General features: G+C 36.9%; 1 protein-coding gene across 3 annotated transcripts in view; it reads right to left on the reverse strand.

Annotated features, from left to right (window-relative positions):
- The window catches only part of MON2 (MON2 homolog, regulator of endosome-to-Golgi trafficking), a 149938-nt gene that overhangs the window by 13967 nt on the left and 118458 nt on the right, over nucleotides 1-17513 (reverse strand). For all 3 annotated transcript variants that reach the window (XM_044678742.1, XM_044678740.1, XM_044678741.1), the window contains 3 exons: nucleotides 16548-16671; nucleotides 9013-9220; nucleotides 7484-7566 (listed from right to left, as the gene is read on the reverse strand). In XM_044678742.1, the coding sequence (XP_044534677.1) occupies nucleotides 7484-7566; nucleotides 9013-9220; nucleotides 16548-16671 (415 nt within the window). The remainder of the gene's footprint in view (nucleotides 1-7483; nucleotides 7567-9012; nucleotides 9221-16547; nucleotides 16672-17513) is intronic.

Genomic DNA, 17513 nt, shown 5'->3' on the forward strand with positions numbered 1-17513 from the left:
AGTCCTTTAATGATCTCAAGCTTGCCAAGAAAGCAAAGATTCATCTTTCTTAATACCAATATTTTACCAATGTTGGCTGTAAAACATGGACTATGACAACCTCTAAAGGAATCAAATTAAAAATCACACAAATAGTTATAAATGGAAAGGTGCATGGTAAATGAGAGCCAGGTACTCTTTTTGTATGTTTGTGATGTTCAGAGAAAGCAAAGAATGGCTTTAACATGTTGGGTGGACTTTTTTTCTTTGAGAAACTTATGGGAAGTCCTGAACAATAGTAGCAGAGGGTTTTGCAAGCAGAGTTAGAATAGGACCTAACTAGTTGGAAGGATCCTTAAAAATGAAGAGATTATAGAACCATTTGGGCATGTGAGTACATTACAATCTGTTAGACTCTTATTTTTCATTATCAGTGCTGCCTTATTCACAGTAAACTGGCTTTAAAAACATATAAAAGTTGGCTTTTTCTCCTTTTCCTCTTTATTTATATTATGATTCATTTTCTGATCATTGTAGGAAATGCAAGGGGGCAGCTGGGTGGTTCAGTCAATTGAGAGCCAGGCCTAGAGACAGGAGGTCTTAGGTTCAAATCTGACCTCAGACACTTCCCAGCTGTGTGACCCTGGGCAAGTCACTTAACTCTCTTTGCCTAGCCCTTACCACTCTTCTGCTTTGGAGCCAATACATGGTATTAATTCTAAGACAGAAGGTGAGGGTTTAAAAAAAAAAAGTAATGCAAGCACTGTTTTCTTGAAGAGGTTAACCATAACCATATAACCATTTTTAAAAAAAACTCTTACCTTCTGTCTAAGCATCGATACTGAGAGCAGCAGCTGGGTGGCTCAGTATCTGGAGATAAGAAGTCTTGGGTTCCAATCTGGCTTTAGACTTTTCTTAGCTGTGTGACTGGGCAAATCACTTAACTTTAACTAGCCCTTACTGCTCTTCTGCCTTAGAACCAATACTTAGTACCAATTCTAAGACAGAAGGTAAGGATGAAAAAAAAAAGAATTGAAATTTCTGAAAGAAGTGAAATTTCTGGCTGTATAAGTATAATGACATTTTAAAGTACTAAATCCTATGCTGTACAAAAGTATTTTACTGATCCACAAGAAGTATTTTCTTACAATTCAAATTGATATTTTTGGCATGTACAAATTAGAACAGGACTCATAAGGAAATCAATATTAAGCTTAAGAATGAGAATCTTTTAAGTTTCAATTTTAATCATTTATACTCTATATGTTTATTTATATATACTTATACTTAATCTCACTTGCCTCATCTTTCCCTACCCCAATACATCCTCATATAGCTATCCAAGTGATTTTCTTAAGAAGTGTGAGTAGGCTTTATCATTCTTTCCTTCAACTCCTGTGGTTCCCTAAGGTGCCTCTAAGGGGGAAAAAAATCACAACCAAAAACTCTGGCATCTAAACCTCTTCACAGCTCAGTCCCATTATAATTTTCAAGTCTTATTCCACTACATGCACTATGTGGTCCAGTCCTACTGGCCTACTTCTTGTTCTACACATATGAAATTGCATCTCCGATATCCGTCTCCTATGTCTAGAATGAATTTCCTATGCACTTCTATCTCTGAGAATACAGGGCTCCTTCAAGACTACGCTTAAGAATTATTTTCTTCAGGTCTTTTCTGGGCTCCACAGCTGCTAGTGTCTTTTCCTCCAAGGTTAATATGCATTTTCTTTTAATGTATTTTATGTGTACATAAATGTAAAAATATCTTTGGAATGTAAGCTCCTTGAGAAGGGACTTTTCACTTTTGTCTTTGTATCCCCAATACTCAATGTGAAGCCTAGCCACATAGTAGTTACTTAAAAAGTGACTTATGACTCAGAGATTATATTAACTTTCTTCACAGAGGCCTCAATGTCCTATTTATAAATCTATAAATTCTAAGGATGGAAAGCTTACACAGTATCATGACTCCACAAATATATGCGAAATAAATATTTCAGAAATGTAAACTAAACTAATATGAGCCCAAGAAGTAATTATAAAGTTAAACATATTTATATAAATCTATATATTCATAAATATAAATACGGCAAGAAAAGTTTAACTATGGTTTAAATCAAGGGTCGGCAACGTATGGCTCTCAAGCCATATCTGGCTCTTTTGAGGGCCAGATATAGCTCTTTCTGCAGGAGCCATTAAGTCAATTTTTTTTCAGGTGCTGTTACAGGAGCGGCACTGTGAGCACTGAACAGCTCTCACGAAATTACATTTTAAAAAATGTGGCCTTTATGACTCTTATGGCCAAAAAGGTTGCCGACCCCTGGTTTAAATTAACAATCAATAATTCCCAAAGCATTCTCTCAGGCACTATAGGCTAAATGTCAGAAGACTCCAGGAAAGAATTTTAATAAAGTACTTATGAACAAACACTTAAAAATGGCTCTGCTAAAAAAAGGCAGGTACACTGGGGTTAAACTTTTTAAGTTATATGGATTCAAATAGAAATTTCCCAAATGTGAATGGCTATGATACTTAATAAGCTATTTAATATTCTTATAGCTCAAATTTTCAATCTCCAAAATGAGAACATCATGTTTTACCTTTAATCTTAAAGATATTAAGTACACAGATTTAGTAATATTAGTTTCTATAAGTATATACATATATTTTATTTTATAGAGGATGAAATATCTGTCAATTCAAAAGATAAAAGGAATAAGTTTTGATGAGAAGACTCTAGAAAAGTGAAAGCAAAACTTTTAGAGAGAGTGCTGGGCCCCTATTCCTATCCCCCAGACTAAGTGCTGCCTGTCCCTCCTCCCCACAAGCCATGCCCCTCCCTCCAACCCAGTGCCAGGGTGTGCCCCCCCCCGAACCCCCAACTCCCCCCAGAGGGGATGGGCTCTCATTGGGCTGCTAGGCAGAGGGGTGGAGGGATGTGAAAAAAAAATGATGTCAGGCATGGGGGAGTGGGGAGGGGAGCAGCTCTGTCCAAGTTCCTCTGCCTATCTAGTGACAAAGGTGGAGGGCACAGCAGCCACATACCCACAGAGAGCTCTCTGAGTGCCATAGGTTCACCATCACTGTCCTAGAACGAACAACTAAAAATGACAGTTGGATGGTGCCCAGTGATATAATTAGGAAGTGGGTGAATCTTGCCTGCCACCTGTTTCTGTATGGCCTGAAAGCTGAGTGGTTTTGTAGTATAAAAAATATTGTATATTTTTAAGTTATATATAAAATAAACAATATTTTATTTTAAAACACAAAAGTTGGCTTTTCCTCCTTTTTCTCCCTTTGTTAATATTAGGTCTAATTTCCTGACAGTTATCCAAAGATCATTCTAAGTAATGCAAACACTACTCTCTTGAATTAATTTTATTATGTAATTTCTTTCTTTCTTTAAAGACCCAAACCCTCACATTCTGTCTCAGAATCAATATTTAGTATTGGTTCCTTGGCAGAAGAGAGAGGGGTAAAGGCTAGGCAACTGGGGTTAAGTGACTTGCCCAGGGTCATATAGCTAGGATCTGTCTACAGCCAGATTTGAACTCAGGAACTCCCACCTCTATGCCTGGTTGTCTATCCACTGAATCACTTAAGATTCCCCATAATCATATAATTTCCAATGATTCCTATAATATGGGATAATGGTAGTGACATTTGTTACATATGAACTTTTTGGGTGATTTTTCAATTTTAAAAGTTTATTTATATATAATGTTTTTAAATGGAAAAACCATTCTGAGCTTGAAAGTTGTACAAAAATAGGTATTGGTCTAGATTTGGCCTCTAGGCTATAGTTTGCCCTTGTATTAGTACATTAGTACACATGTGACCTTTGGATAGGGAATGTGGATAGACCATGACCTAGGCTATAAATGAGGAGAAGAGTAGAAGATAAAATGACATTTTGAGAAATTGTAAAATCTTTAAAAATTTCAAGATGCAACCTTCTATAAAAGCCTCTAAAGTGGCAAATGATGGAAAACGGTGCTCCCAGAAATATCAAAACTGTAAGTGATCCAAAGGAACAATGTAAAGATGTGTGAATTCAAGCAGGCTGCAGTATATTCCCAGAAATGAGTTATACAGCAGAAAATCACTGAGCATGTGTAGTATCAGAAAAAGAGGTAGGCTGGTTTTATACTGAGAATAGGCAATGGTATATAAACAGCCAGATTTTTGTACTAATATTTATAAGATATCTAGAGGAAGGGCCTGTAGTGTACTAGACAGAATTTCTCCAGAAGATTAAGGAAAAGAAATGGACTCACCAATATGGTCAACCAGTATATATATGTATTAAGACAAACATTTCATATAAACTGTGAACAGGGCCCAGAACTGGTAAGTGAGAAGATCAAAATTAAATTACTTGAGTTTCTACTGTATTGACACTACAATGCAACTGATTTTATGTTGTAACGATTTCTTAAAATTGAGTCTGCATCTGCCCAAGGCCTCCTTTCTATGTCCTTGAGTAGAGCTCAAGAATAAACTTTCCCCCTGAGGTAGTTTAAAGTTATAACTAATGGGGGAAACTGTTATCTATCATACTTTCAGCTCCTAGGAAAATTATAGGATAAGTTTTGAATATTTTTAAAGACCTACAAACTGATCTGGTATATTTGTCCGTTCTTGTACTATAAAGAAGAATCTTATCTCTCTGACAAACCTTCCAAAAAGCCAAAAAGTTTGCTATCCTTGATCCACTAACAATGTCCTCAGGAAACAGAGGGGTCCCATAAATCAATCAAGTATTTCTTAATGACAGAGAGGGATGGTTACTAGCCCCATGTAGGTGCTAGCCCACTTTCCTTAATGTAACCAAACATACTGTCTCCACTCCCATGAAGCTATCTACCCTGTAATCAATCACATGGTTTTCCCCACCTACCCAACTCTGTTCTTTGTTCTCTCGACTTCTCAAAATGAAAGTAGGGCAGTTGGGTGGGTCAGTGGATAGAGAGGCAGGTCTAGAGATAGGAAGTGCTGGGTTCCAATCTGGTCTCAGACATTTCTTAGCTGAGTGAAACTGGGCAAGTCACTTAACTCCGATTATTTAATCCTTATCACTCTTTAGTTTTAGAATTATACACAGTATAGATTCTAAGACAGAAGGTAAGAATTTAAAGAGAAAAAAAAACTATATGAAGGCTAGTAAGTCCTACCTCATGGTCAATGGTCACTGACAGAGGCCACTGACTTAAAATTTATTGGTTACTGCTAGCATAACTAATAAATTGATCATTCTTGGATCACATTCTTTCAGTTTAATTTTTAAATACAACAGAAAGATGACATACAAAATTGTTATAACTGTTTTCTTCAACCTTGGCTACTGAGGACAAAGAGGCAGAGAATTTCTATGAAGAACCTGACAAGACCTTTCAAATTATATCAATATGTAATGATACATGGTAACCTCAACATGAATTATTCTACTTTTGGATTGTACTTGGGAAACTTAATCACTTTCAATGACCACAAGCTTCTTCCAGAAACAAATACCCATATTTACAACATAAAATCTTTTAGTAATGCTAGTTGAAAGAGAATCATGAAGAACATGAAGTACTTTTGAAGGTCAGAGATACAACAGGTTCATGCAACTTTTCTATAGCATTATTACACATCAAGTTTTATATAAATTTTTATTTTTAAAATAACAAATATACAGTGAGATAAATGTCCCCAACCTAAGAGAAAAATGTACTACACACTTGATTCCATTAAAATCCATCTACTGGAATGATAACTTGACCACCTTAGATCTGTAGCATTAAGCTATGCGATAAAGAACTCTGAAAACTGCTAATTCAGAAAAGAGGGCCAGTTCCACATGGAAAGCCTGAGAAGTCTTCTATGGACACTATCTTTCTTCCTCTTCCTCTGATCCACTACTATTCAACATAACAAATGTTTCTGATCATGTTGCCCATGACTGAAAAACTATGATGTCCTTGCTTATAATTCTAAAAACCTAGATATAGGGAAAGATGAATGGAATTGAGGTCATGTATGTAAAGCATTTTGCTAATTTTAAGACCAATATAAGTGTCAGTTATCATTATTAAGGTCCAAATAAGGAAAGCTTTAATATAATGATTTTTTCATCCTATGTAATACATACTAAAAACAGTTCCATAAGTAACCCTAAAATATTGAGAAATAGGATTATTTCCTTTCTTTGTTCTCTAAAGTCATTCATCTTTGGCACAGTGTAGAGAGATCTAAACTTGGTAGTTAAGAAGACATGAGCTGACAATTATTAGCTAAATGTTTTACTAATCACTTAGCATATCTCTGATCCAAAGGCTACTCTCTGAAGACTTACCTAAATTAGTGGAAGAAGTTCCCACCCTCATAAAAATCAGAGATTCTTATCATACTGACATATCCAGTCATAAAATAATAAAAAAAGAGACCAAAATATTTAAAAAACACAACTACTTCTCATTACTAATTATCTCATAATTAAAACTGACCAAAACACTCTTACTAAAAAAACCCAACTCTGAATGCCTACGGGTTGAAATCAGGGATAACTAATCAGAAATTCATTCCAGCATAATAAAATTTCACTTGTCACAAAATCTTGGACCATACCCATCTTTTAAGTCCAGAGTAAAAATGGCTGAAATTATTGTTTATTATAGCTGTTGTTATTATTAAGAATAGGGTTACCCAACTTGGCCAAGCAGGAAGTGATCTGATCCTTCTACTGACTGACAAAGTAACTTGGACCTACTCCATTTTCAACCTGAGCTAGTTTGCCTCTCCTTTAGCAATTAATGTGGCTGCTCTGCTTCTGAGGGCTTACAACACTGAAACTGAACTTTAATGAGGATATCCAATCTGCATAGCCCACTGAAGCTCAGAATTTCTGAGTTTCAAGAGACATCAGCCCCAGCCTCACTCTCCTCAGTAGCTGAGATTATAGATGTGTACTCCATGTTTGGATTAAATTGGAAACAAAAACAAACAGATCAAAAAACCAAAAGCCAACAAAATACTTGGAAAAAAATGTATGTGTCCTATGAATCATTCCTTCAATCACTAAATATCCAATAAGCACTTTCCTGTGTGAGTATGCACCTATGAATAAGATACAATCTCTGGGCTATAGACTAGCAAGGAAGACAAATCATTCCCACAAAAACTGTAATACAAGGTAGACTGCCTGAAGTAACATAAGAAAAGTAGGAAATCCAATGAGAATTTAGAAGTGCAAAATCACTTATGGTTGAAATGATTGCAGAAGGTTTTATGGAGAAGGTGGCATTTGATCTGGATTATGAGAAATGGCCTGGACTTCAATAGGCAAATATGGGGTGTTTGAAAGTATTTTCTTCTAGTTGAAGAAAGGAGAATGGGCAAAAGATTTTCAATGAAATCAGGCTAATGGGTAATAAATTCTATAGAACATTAATAATACCAAAATAAATGAAAGATGCAATGTAAATATTTTATATCTGAAATTTTTCTAAGCACTTACCATTTTCAGGTTGAGTTTTCTTAAGTGAATCAATAAGAGTACTGATTGCTTTTAAAACAAATATGATTTCTGTCACTTGTTGCCTAAAAGAAAATTATTTTAGTTAAAATTTATGAATTTACAAGTTTTCTATCAGAAAAGAAACAGTATTGAGTGCAAATGAATCTGAAATTAATATGCTAATTTAAAACTTGGGTTTTTTATCTTTCATATGAAAAATACATTCTAATATAAGAGCAAATGTATAAGCAATATGTTTATAATGTTTTCATCAATTTAGAAAATCTGGTAAGTTCTAAATCTCAGGATTAAAAATGCTACCATATCTATATGATATTTTAAACAAATAAATTAAAATATACTAAAAATAACTTGTCTATATATCATATTGTAAGCAAAAGCATACATTCAAAGACAGTTTCAGTGTTTAGCTTGAATTTTAAGTCTCGAGATTTAGATGGAGCAATTGCTAATTACAAATGCTACCTTCCCCAAGGTTACTACAAATGAATTCTACTGCCCAGAGCTCTGAAAGCCACCTAAATAAGAGGTCTGCTTCCTGTTTCCAGTGCCCAAGTCAGGTTCTTTAATCTATGTGAGACCTTGCTAACCAAGAGAAATGCTATTTAGTAAATAAGTGGCTAAAAATGGTTGCATAAATATAGGAACATTGTTACAGTTAAAGCAGTGGCTGGCTTGGCCACTTTTGTCCAAGCAATAGTAGAGTTCATAAAGAATAGTCAGTAGCAATTTCTGAGGCAGAAAGGTTTACTCTGGAGTAACCTCAAATTACTCCTGTTTCCCAGAGTAAGCTTGAATCCATAACAACTAAAATTCCACATTTCAAATAGCAAAACAAGAAGTGAAACTACACTCTGAAGATATCACTCGGGAAGCAGTACATTGACCAGTTTTGCTATTGAAAACGTCTTTTCCTTACTTCCCAAACTTCTAAAGCACCTGTCCAAACAAAAACAGTCCTGTCTTGAATTTTAGCAATTTAATTTTAGCAATTTTCCTTTCCTTCTGCTGTATCTAAGTAGGAGGTGATATTGACAGCCAGAAATTAATTTATGAACCGGGGTCAGTTGTTGGAGGCGCCCATACTCTCTTTGCAGACAGTTGGCCTGTTCAATGCTACTCTGTAAGCCTAAGCTGTAATTGCTCAATAGTTTCCTGTGATTGAGTTTGGGTTGAATTTTCTTGGCCTTCTTCTCTAGTTAATCTGGCCACAGTATTTGCTTCTGACACTGATAAACTAGAGTAAACAAAATACCTTGATTTTGCTGCCAAAGGGGTTAATTAAGTACACTAGGTAGAAACAGAAACCGGTAAGATTAATAACAGGAATAACCAACAGACACACCCTACAGAAGACTGACTAGGGCAGTAAGATGCTCTCAAATTGTGTTTTACACATTACACTAATAATAAAGAGAAAACACTATGATTAATCATTATCATCATTATTTACTGAGGAGTAAAAAGGTTTGCCTGAATTTTTAATAAAGTTAAATAAAAGATGGAACCTTGGAAGAGGACATTTGCCGCTGAGTCTTTCATCCTCGATATAGCGATGAAGGACATCTTGGGATCTTTTCAAGAGCACTGAGAGCGCCATGCGTGAGATATAACCTTCCTGAGGAGTTGTGACTTTGTTACTGAAGGAAAACTGAAGTAGTGTTTCAAAACACATTTTAGAAAATTCTTCTCTCATTCGAATATCAATTTCTGCTTCTGTGAAAGTAATATATGATCTTTAATTTAACAGTGAAATTAGAGATTGAAGTCGAAAAGGCTCTTATTAAATTCTAATCACAATTCTAGAAGACTTCTAAAATAAGGGATATTAAATATATTTGGGATTATATTATTGCATGCAAGATTTATTAATAATTTTAAATGGTTGCATCATAGTTTAGTTATATAAAGCTCTTTTCATGATAAGGAAGTGCCATACTTCTATGCTACAGAAACTACTACTGAAAAGGAATTTTTATTTAGCAAAGAAAAAAGAAAAGAGCAACACAATTTTGCTTGGACTAAATCAGGAAGAGAGCCTTTAAGAAGCTTGGACTTACCTCCAAAGTCTCTTTGGACATGGGGTTAGAGAAGTCAGTTTTAGTTTTAGTTGAGTTTGTCTCACTTTGAGAGAGTTGTATCAAAAAGGATTAGTGAATGAGGGTAGTAGTGATATAGTATAAGATGTGACTGAGTAAAGAAGCAGATTAGAAGTAGAATATGTGTATGATTTCCTTAAGTGGTAAGAAGTGGGAATCCACAGAGCCTGAAGTGAGACTAGCTTTATTTCCAGCTCTAAAAGTTCCTACCTTCAATGACTTTATATGTGAGCTTATGCTCTTCAGGGCCAACTTAATTTTAAAATAATAACAACAATAGCAACCATTTATAACAGTGCTTACTGTGTACAAGGTATTGTGCTAAGTAATTTACAATTGTTATCTGACTTGAAATAATAAAAGCTGAAGTATGAAAAAAAGATCTCTGGATACTTCATTGAATTCCTGTTAATGGAAGGAGCCAATTTTTGAAGAGTAGAAGTAGAAGATTCACATTTCTCAAGAGAAAAAGGAAGAGATGCAGGAGGACTATAATAGTATAATCCCTACTCTTTTATAAACAGTTATAAAAATTTTTCATTTCTTTTTTTTTTTAAAACCTTACCTTCCATCTTGGGAGTCAATACTGTGTATTGACTCCAAAGCAGAAGAGTGGTAAGGGTAGGCAATGGGGGTCAAGTGACTTGCCCAGGGTCACACAGCTGGGAAATGTCTAAGGTCATATTTGAACCTGGGATCTCCCGTCTCTAGGCTTGGCTCTCAATCTACTGAGCTACCCAGCTGCCCTTCAACTCATTTCTTTTCTCTCTCTGATCCTCAGTCCCACAATAATCTGTATTCTCCAGGACGTTACATCCCATCAGCAGATAGGGAATAGACCTATGCTTTCACTAGGATAAAGAGCTCAGTGTGAAGTACTTCCTCTACCAACACAGCTTAGCAATTTTTCTTGAATCTACAGTCTTCAAAGTTGTCCAGAAAACTAGAAAACTAAGAAATTAAAGTGACTTGGCCAGGGTAGCACAGGTAATATATTTCAGAAGCAGAATTTGAATACAGGCTTCTGGATTGAAAAATAGCATTTGATCTACTGTGTTACATACACTGTATTATATTCGTACAAGTACAAACAAATCATTTACAAAATAATCAGGAAGTGAAGGCACTAGCAGTTTGAAGAATGAGGAAAAGCTTGATATAAAACAAGGTTGTGCTTAAATAGCATCTGGATGGCAGTGAAAAATTCCAAGAGGCAGAGTAAGAGGGGATATAATCCAGGAAAGGAGATAACTGGGTGGGAGATAAAGGAAAAGGGCAATTAAGCTGGATCTTGATTTGTGGCAAAGGACATAATGCAGAACAAGGGTGGAAATACTGATTGGGGTCAGGTGATGAAAGGTTTTTAAAAATAAAGGAGTTTATATTTTATCCTCAAGGCAAGAAGCCTGTGGAATTCATTGATCTGGGATAAGAGAACATCCCTTTGGCAGCTGTAAGAACAGAATGAAATGGGAGAGACTCAAGGAAGAAAGATCAATTAAGATGCTATCACTACAGTCTAGGAAAGAGGTAACAAGGTTCTGAATACTTGGCTTTCAGGTGTGTTGTGAAAACAAAAGTGCCAAGAAGTAGCTTAGAGCCAGATGTTTAGGGCAATCAGAGAACCAAGAATACCAAGGTGGTAAAACCTGGTACACATGACAGAAAGAAGAACATTTTAGGGTGAAAATGGGACTAGATAAATAAATCTTTGAGTCATCTATGCAGAGAAGATAAGAGTATATGTAGAGAAGATTTAGATCATGAAGCAGAAAAGGACACAGGAAGGAGGAGAGTCATCACCAAACCCAGAGAAGAAACCCATCCAGGAGATGGTAGCAGCCAACAGTGTCAAATGTAGCACAAGGGTCACAAAGGGTTTTGACAGAGAAAAGCTCATTAGATTAATAATTAAGAGACTATTGTTAATCTCTGGAGGGAGGTATTTCAGCTAAGGTGATATGGCTGAAACCCAGAGGTTTCAAAGTATTGAAGATTAAAAGAGGGAAGAGGAAGAAATGACTAGATAGTCTTTTATAAGAATTTGTCAGAAAAAGGTAGAAGAAATATAGGATGAAAACTGAGAAGATAGTAGGGTTTAGTGAAATATTTTTGAAGAGGGAGGGAGTAGGAAAGAACTAGTATGCAAAGGCGGATGATTAGAAAGGAAAAAGGGACAACTGAAGGACAATGTGGTAGATCTGAGAAGGGATGGGATGTTAAGGATACAAACAGAGAGGTTCAGTTCTTTGCAAGGAGAAAGGCAGAGACTATCTCAAAAAAGGATTAAAAAAATAAATAAAAGTAATTTCAGATTTTTATCAAGTTTTTTTAAAGCAGCTTATCTGGCCAAAGATAAAAAGGATGATGCCGTGGGAAAATGACTAGATTTGGGGTCAGAACATATAGGTTTTAGTTGAGGCACTTAAACAAAGCAGTGGAAAATTGACTAAACCTATGAGCCTCACCTGTAAAATGGAGATAATACTACTTTTACTAGCTCACAAACATGCTGTGAGCAAGATGGGCTTTATACACCAGAAAATGAATTTCAAAATATCATCTAACATTATTGTTATTGGGCAGATGCTAACTTTTAAAAGTCATCCTAGACAGGTGTTGAGGCAATTTTCTTCTGAAAAGAGCATAAGTACCATCTATTGGTTAAATTGTATAGGTATTTTAGGAATGAGTGAGGATACTCAGGAGAGCCATCTAGTGGGAAAAGCAATTATTCTGGTGAATAAGAATCAAAACATACAACTTTTTTTATGAGCATACTGTAGAAAATTATATTATATTAAGATGCTAACACATTCAGAAAAAGAGAACTATACCGTTATTCTCTGAATTTCCTCATAAATGGTAAAATACAACACAAAAATCAATTCCATCAATTTTCTAACACTTGTTATACATTCACTCATTTAAATACTATGTGTCAAGCATTATGCTGGACAATGCTAACATAAAGACAAAATAAAACAGACCCGGCCCTTAAGTAGCTTATATTCTCTTAGGGAGAAGAGAGGGGATTAAAAAATATATAACAGGGGGCAGCTGGGTAGCTCAGTAGATTGAGAGCCAAGCCTAGAGACGGAAGATCCTAGGTTCAAATCTGGCCTCAGACACTTCCCAGCTGTGTGACCCTGGGCAAGTCATTTGACCCCCATTGCCTACCCTTACCACTCTTCTGCCTTGGAGCCAATACACAGGTATTGACTCCAAGATGGAAGGTAAGGGTTAAAATAAACAAACAAATAAATAAATAAATATATATATATTTAGAGAGAGAGAGAGAGAGAGAGAGAGTTAGTTCAAATTTCTATTAATTTCTGCTTTTTCAGGAAGACCAATGATTCTCAAATTGTCTCTTCTGGACCTGTTATCTTGATCTGTCAATTTCTCAGGGAGATATTTCAGGTTTCCTTCTATTTTATCAGTCTTTTGACTTTGCTTTATTTGTTCTTGCTGTCTTGAGAGATCATTGGCTTCTACTTGCCCAATTCTTGTCTTTAGAGACTGGTTTTCTGCTATATCCTTTTTTTTTTTTTAAAACAAAACCCTTACCTTCTGTCTTGGAGTCAATACCGTGTATTGGCTCCAAGGCAGAAGAGTGGTAAGGGTAGGCAATGGGGGTCAAGTGACTTGCCCAGGGTCACACAGCTTATGCTATATCCTTTTGATTTTCCTTTTCAATTTGGTCTATCTTGTTTTCCAGCTGTTTAATTTTGATCTCCGATTTGCTTATCAATTCTTTTGATTTGGGGGCATCTTTTTCGAATTGCTCAATTCTAGCCTTTAGAGACTGGTTTTCAGCTATAATCTTTTGATTTTCCTTTTCAGTCTGGTCTGTTTGGTTCTTCAAGGCTTCCAGCTGGTCATTTCTGGTCTTCAATTTGCTTATCAATTCATTTGATTTCTGAGCCTCACTTTCCAATTGCAAAATTCTGCCTTTTAAACTGTTATTTTCTTGCCAGATCTCTTCCATCTTTCTCATCATCTCAGATTTGAACTCTTCAATAGCTTGTGACCAGTTTTCATTTTTTTGGGAAGGTTTGGATATGATTACTTGTTTGTTCTCCTCTGCTGTTTGCTCTGTTGTCTGGATTTTTTTCTGTGTAAAAGTTGTCGAGTGTTAAAGATTTCTTCTTGATCTTTCTCTTCTGGGGTTCTTGTGTCTGGTTTGCCATTGTTAGCCCTGCACCCTCTCAGCTTTATCCTCATGCCCAGGGTCTGTCTGCACTCTTTAGGCTCCTGAGGTCTCAGGTCTAGTTGTTCTCAGGGTCAAGCCTCCTGGTGGTCCCCTTGCTTGTTCCTCTGCCCGAAGCTCCTTTAACAGTCTCAGGGTGCTGCTTCCACAGTCATGCACCCCTCTGCACTGGGTCCCCACCCAAGGTCCACGTCTGTGCTCAGAATCCCCGACTACAGCTATGACCATGCCTGCACTCAGGGTCTGTGTTCAAAGTCTGCATGTTCTTTAGCCTCTTGGGGTCTTAAGTCTTGCTGCTCTCAGGAGCAGGCCCTGGTGGTCCCAGGTAGCTGCCTATGACTTAATGGGTACCCCAAGCTCGCTCTAGCTCTTGTGCACTGGCTTTGGCCCTGTAGGTGGTGTGTGTGGAGAGGGGGAGAGTGTGTGTTGCTCAGCTCGCGTTTTAGTGAGAGCTGTTTCACCCCTTTATAGCATGGAAATGCCCCAATTCCACGTACCTTCAATGCTGCGCCCTGTTGTGGGGTCCCTTCGTTCATCTGGATTTGTTTTTATGTCTTCTTGAGGAGTCCTATATGTGTAGGTTAGGAGAGGTCAAGTAGCTGCTTTTTACTCTGCTGCCATCTTAACCCGGAACCAAAAAGGCCTTATGTAAAAAGTGGCACTTGTACTTTGAAGGGAGTAAGGATTTAATGAGGAGGTAAAGAGCTAATGCCTTTCATGCACTGGAAATAGCCTTTGGGGATAGGAGATGGAGTAATGTGTAAGGTAAGAACATGATAAGGCATATTAAACTGGAAATTTTACATTTCCAAGTAGAATAAAGCAGTTGAGAAAGCTTGGAATTAGCAAGTGGTATCAAGGTAGTGAAGGCCTTTGAAAGCCAAAAAGAGGAGTTGGCATTTTACCTAAAAGGTAAGATCTATCCCTGAGAGCTTCTTGAGCAGGGGAATGACATAGTCAGACCTGCACTTCTGGAATATGAATCTGGCAATTGTGTAGAAGATGGTTTAGAAAGTGCAGAGATCAGATGTAGGCAGACTAGCAAGCTATTACAACAGACGTTTGTCCTTCATTTTCAAAGAGGCCCAATGACCTCAAAGGCTGATGACCCGTGTGCCAATTGGATTTAAGTGAGGCAGGATTTAAGTGAGGATTTAAGAGGATTGCACGATGGTTTCTTCCATAGTCTTCAAAGTCTAGTGACAAGACATAAGTCAGGACAATCATGATGGGGATGAGGCAGATGGCTTTGGTCTTTGATGTCTGACCAAGGCCTAAGCTCTCGCATGTCTCCTGGGGTAGATTATCTATCCCTCTGACTCATTGGTGGGTCCAAGGCCTATTGGTTACCATTAGCCTGGCTTAGCCCACCTGCTGAGATAGTTTCCTAGGCATGACTGTCGAGCATTCTACAGCTTCTTGGAGTCACAGGTAGCTGGCTGAGCAGCCCTGAAAAGGGCTCTACAAGCCCCTGCACCAGAAGTGGCAGTACCTCCTGAATACCCCATTATAATAGTGCAAATCCGAGGTAAGCAAGACTCAGCCTGACTAGATTATAGGGCTGAAAGAACGGGACATGCAGAGTTTTAGGTGCCTAGAAGACTGGATTTCAGGGTAGAGACTGGGGCAGGCTATATAGATCTGAACCTATAGGAGGAAAAAGGGAGGATGGAGAATGGAAAGAGAGGAGAGTGGGGAGGAATGGAGACACAGAGAGAAGAGGGAAAAGAACAGGAAGCAGTAGAAAGAGACAGACAGATGGGACACAACCACAAATATCCCCCAGTGACTGGTGCTTGTGTACTCTTGACTGTCTTCTTTGTCCTATCATTTAGGTCATTCAAGTATCATATTAGATACTATGGGTCAGGAATACAACCACATTAATTGTGAGTGAACTTCAACAAATTAACAATAGTTTTAAGGTTTCCAGTTTATTGATAAAATACTGGACCCAAATAAAAGTCAAGACATCATGTCTGCTATTTTGCTCAAATGGAATTTTTGTATCACAGGAGATTGGCATGAAGTTTGTAGTATAATAAAACTTGATAATTATTATTGCATTCTGTACCACTTTCTCAGTACAGGCTACTGATTTCAATATTTTTGCACATATGCATAATTTGAATTTGATCTATAAATTCTAGTCCTTAAATTCCCTAAATCAACAGTTGTGCAGTTGTGCCCAACCCTCCTCAGGAACCCCATTTAAGGGTTTTCTTGGCAGAGACCCTGGAGTGATTTGCCACTCATTTTATAGATGAAGAAACTGAGGTAGAATTAACTGATTTGCCTAGGATCACACAACTAGCTATTAAGGTCTGAGGCCATATTTGAACTCATGAAACGTTTTCCTGATTCCAATGCTAAGAGATGTTAAAAATCAACAGCTAATTGTAAAATAAGATAATAGGATTTAAGGCCAGAAGAGAAACCAGAGATCAGTTCAGCTTTCAAATAATGAACTCAAGGCTCTGAGAGATTGAGTGACTTGTCAATCTGATATAGATACTAAAAACTAAAATTTGGGACTTAAACTTAAGTCTTTAAATGTCAAATCCAATGCTCTTTCACCTACTCTACAGCTGTTTTCTGTCTTTTGATCCCAAGCTACACTGTGTAGAAACTGCCAGTCTCTAGCTCAACGAGCTCAACATCACCATAGTTAAGCTGCTCCAAAAGCATGTTAATACTGATTAGCATTGGTTTGTTTTATCAAATAACATACCTGTAAATGAAGATGACTGAGAATGTATGGAGCCCTTATTAAGCATAGTCATTATCTGGCCAACAAAATCCTTGGGAATAAAATTAGCATAAGGCAGTATCTCTGTGCTGATGAGCTGTACCACCTAAAACAAATTAAAAACACTTAAATGTGTTTTCCCCCCAGAAAGTGAAACATAGACACACACACGCACACGCGCGCACACACACACTCTGTGTCTGTCTGTCTGTCTGTCTCTGTCTCTTAAAAAGGAAAAACTCTCAATGACATAAATGTTTTTGGTTGTTTTTTTAAATGCTTATCCTTCTGTCTTAGAATCTCTATTGAAGAGTGGCAATGGCTAAGTAATTGGGGTTAAGTGACTTGCTCAGGGTCACACAGCTAGAAGTGTCTGAGGCCAGATTTGAACCCAGATCTACCTGATTCTAGGCCTAGTACTCTATCCACTGTGCTTGCCCCTTATAAATATACTTCTTATACAACATAAGTAGCATGACCATAAATAACAATGAATATAAGTCTAGCTAAGTAGCAAATCTATTAGAAAACTGCTGTACCATATTATTATGGGAATGAATACTACTCATCTACAAAGATATCAAGGAGATATAAAGAAAAACTATCTTTAACGACTTTCTATAATATGATTAGGGCAAACTCTGAAACACTATCATGGCCAACCTCTTACCTGATTAATAAAAAGTCTGGAGAAAATAAGTATATAGTAAGTGCCCCTGCCTTTTTTGACCATGGGCAAGTCACAATCTCTTTGAGTTACAATTTTTTCTTCAAGAAAAAGAAGAAAATATTATTTTAACTATCCATATTACCATACAGCTAATGAGAATTAAATTGGAAAAGGCATATAAAGAGTTTTGAAAACTAGCATTACATAAATCTGAGCTATTTTTTTTTTAACCCTTGTACTTCGGTGTATTGTCTCATAGGTGGAAGATTGGTAAGGGT

Source organism: Gracilinanus agilis, chromosome 5, assembly GCF_016433145.1.
Source record: "Gracilinanus agilis isolate LMUSP501 chromosome 5, AgileGrace, whole genome shotgun sequence".
Classification (NCBI taxonomy): domain Eukaryota; kingdom Metazoa; phylum Chordata; class Mammalia; order Didelphimorphia; family Didelphidae; genus Gracilinanus; species Gracilinanus agilis.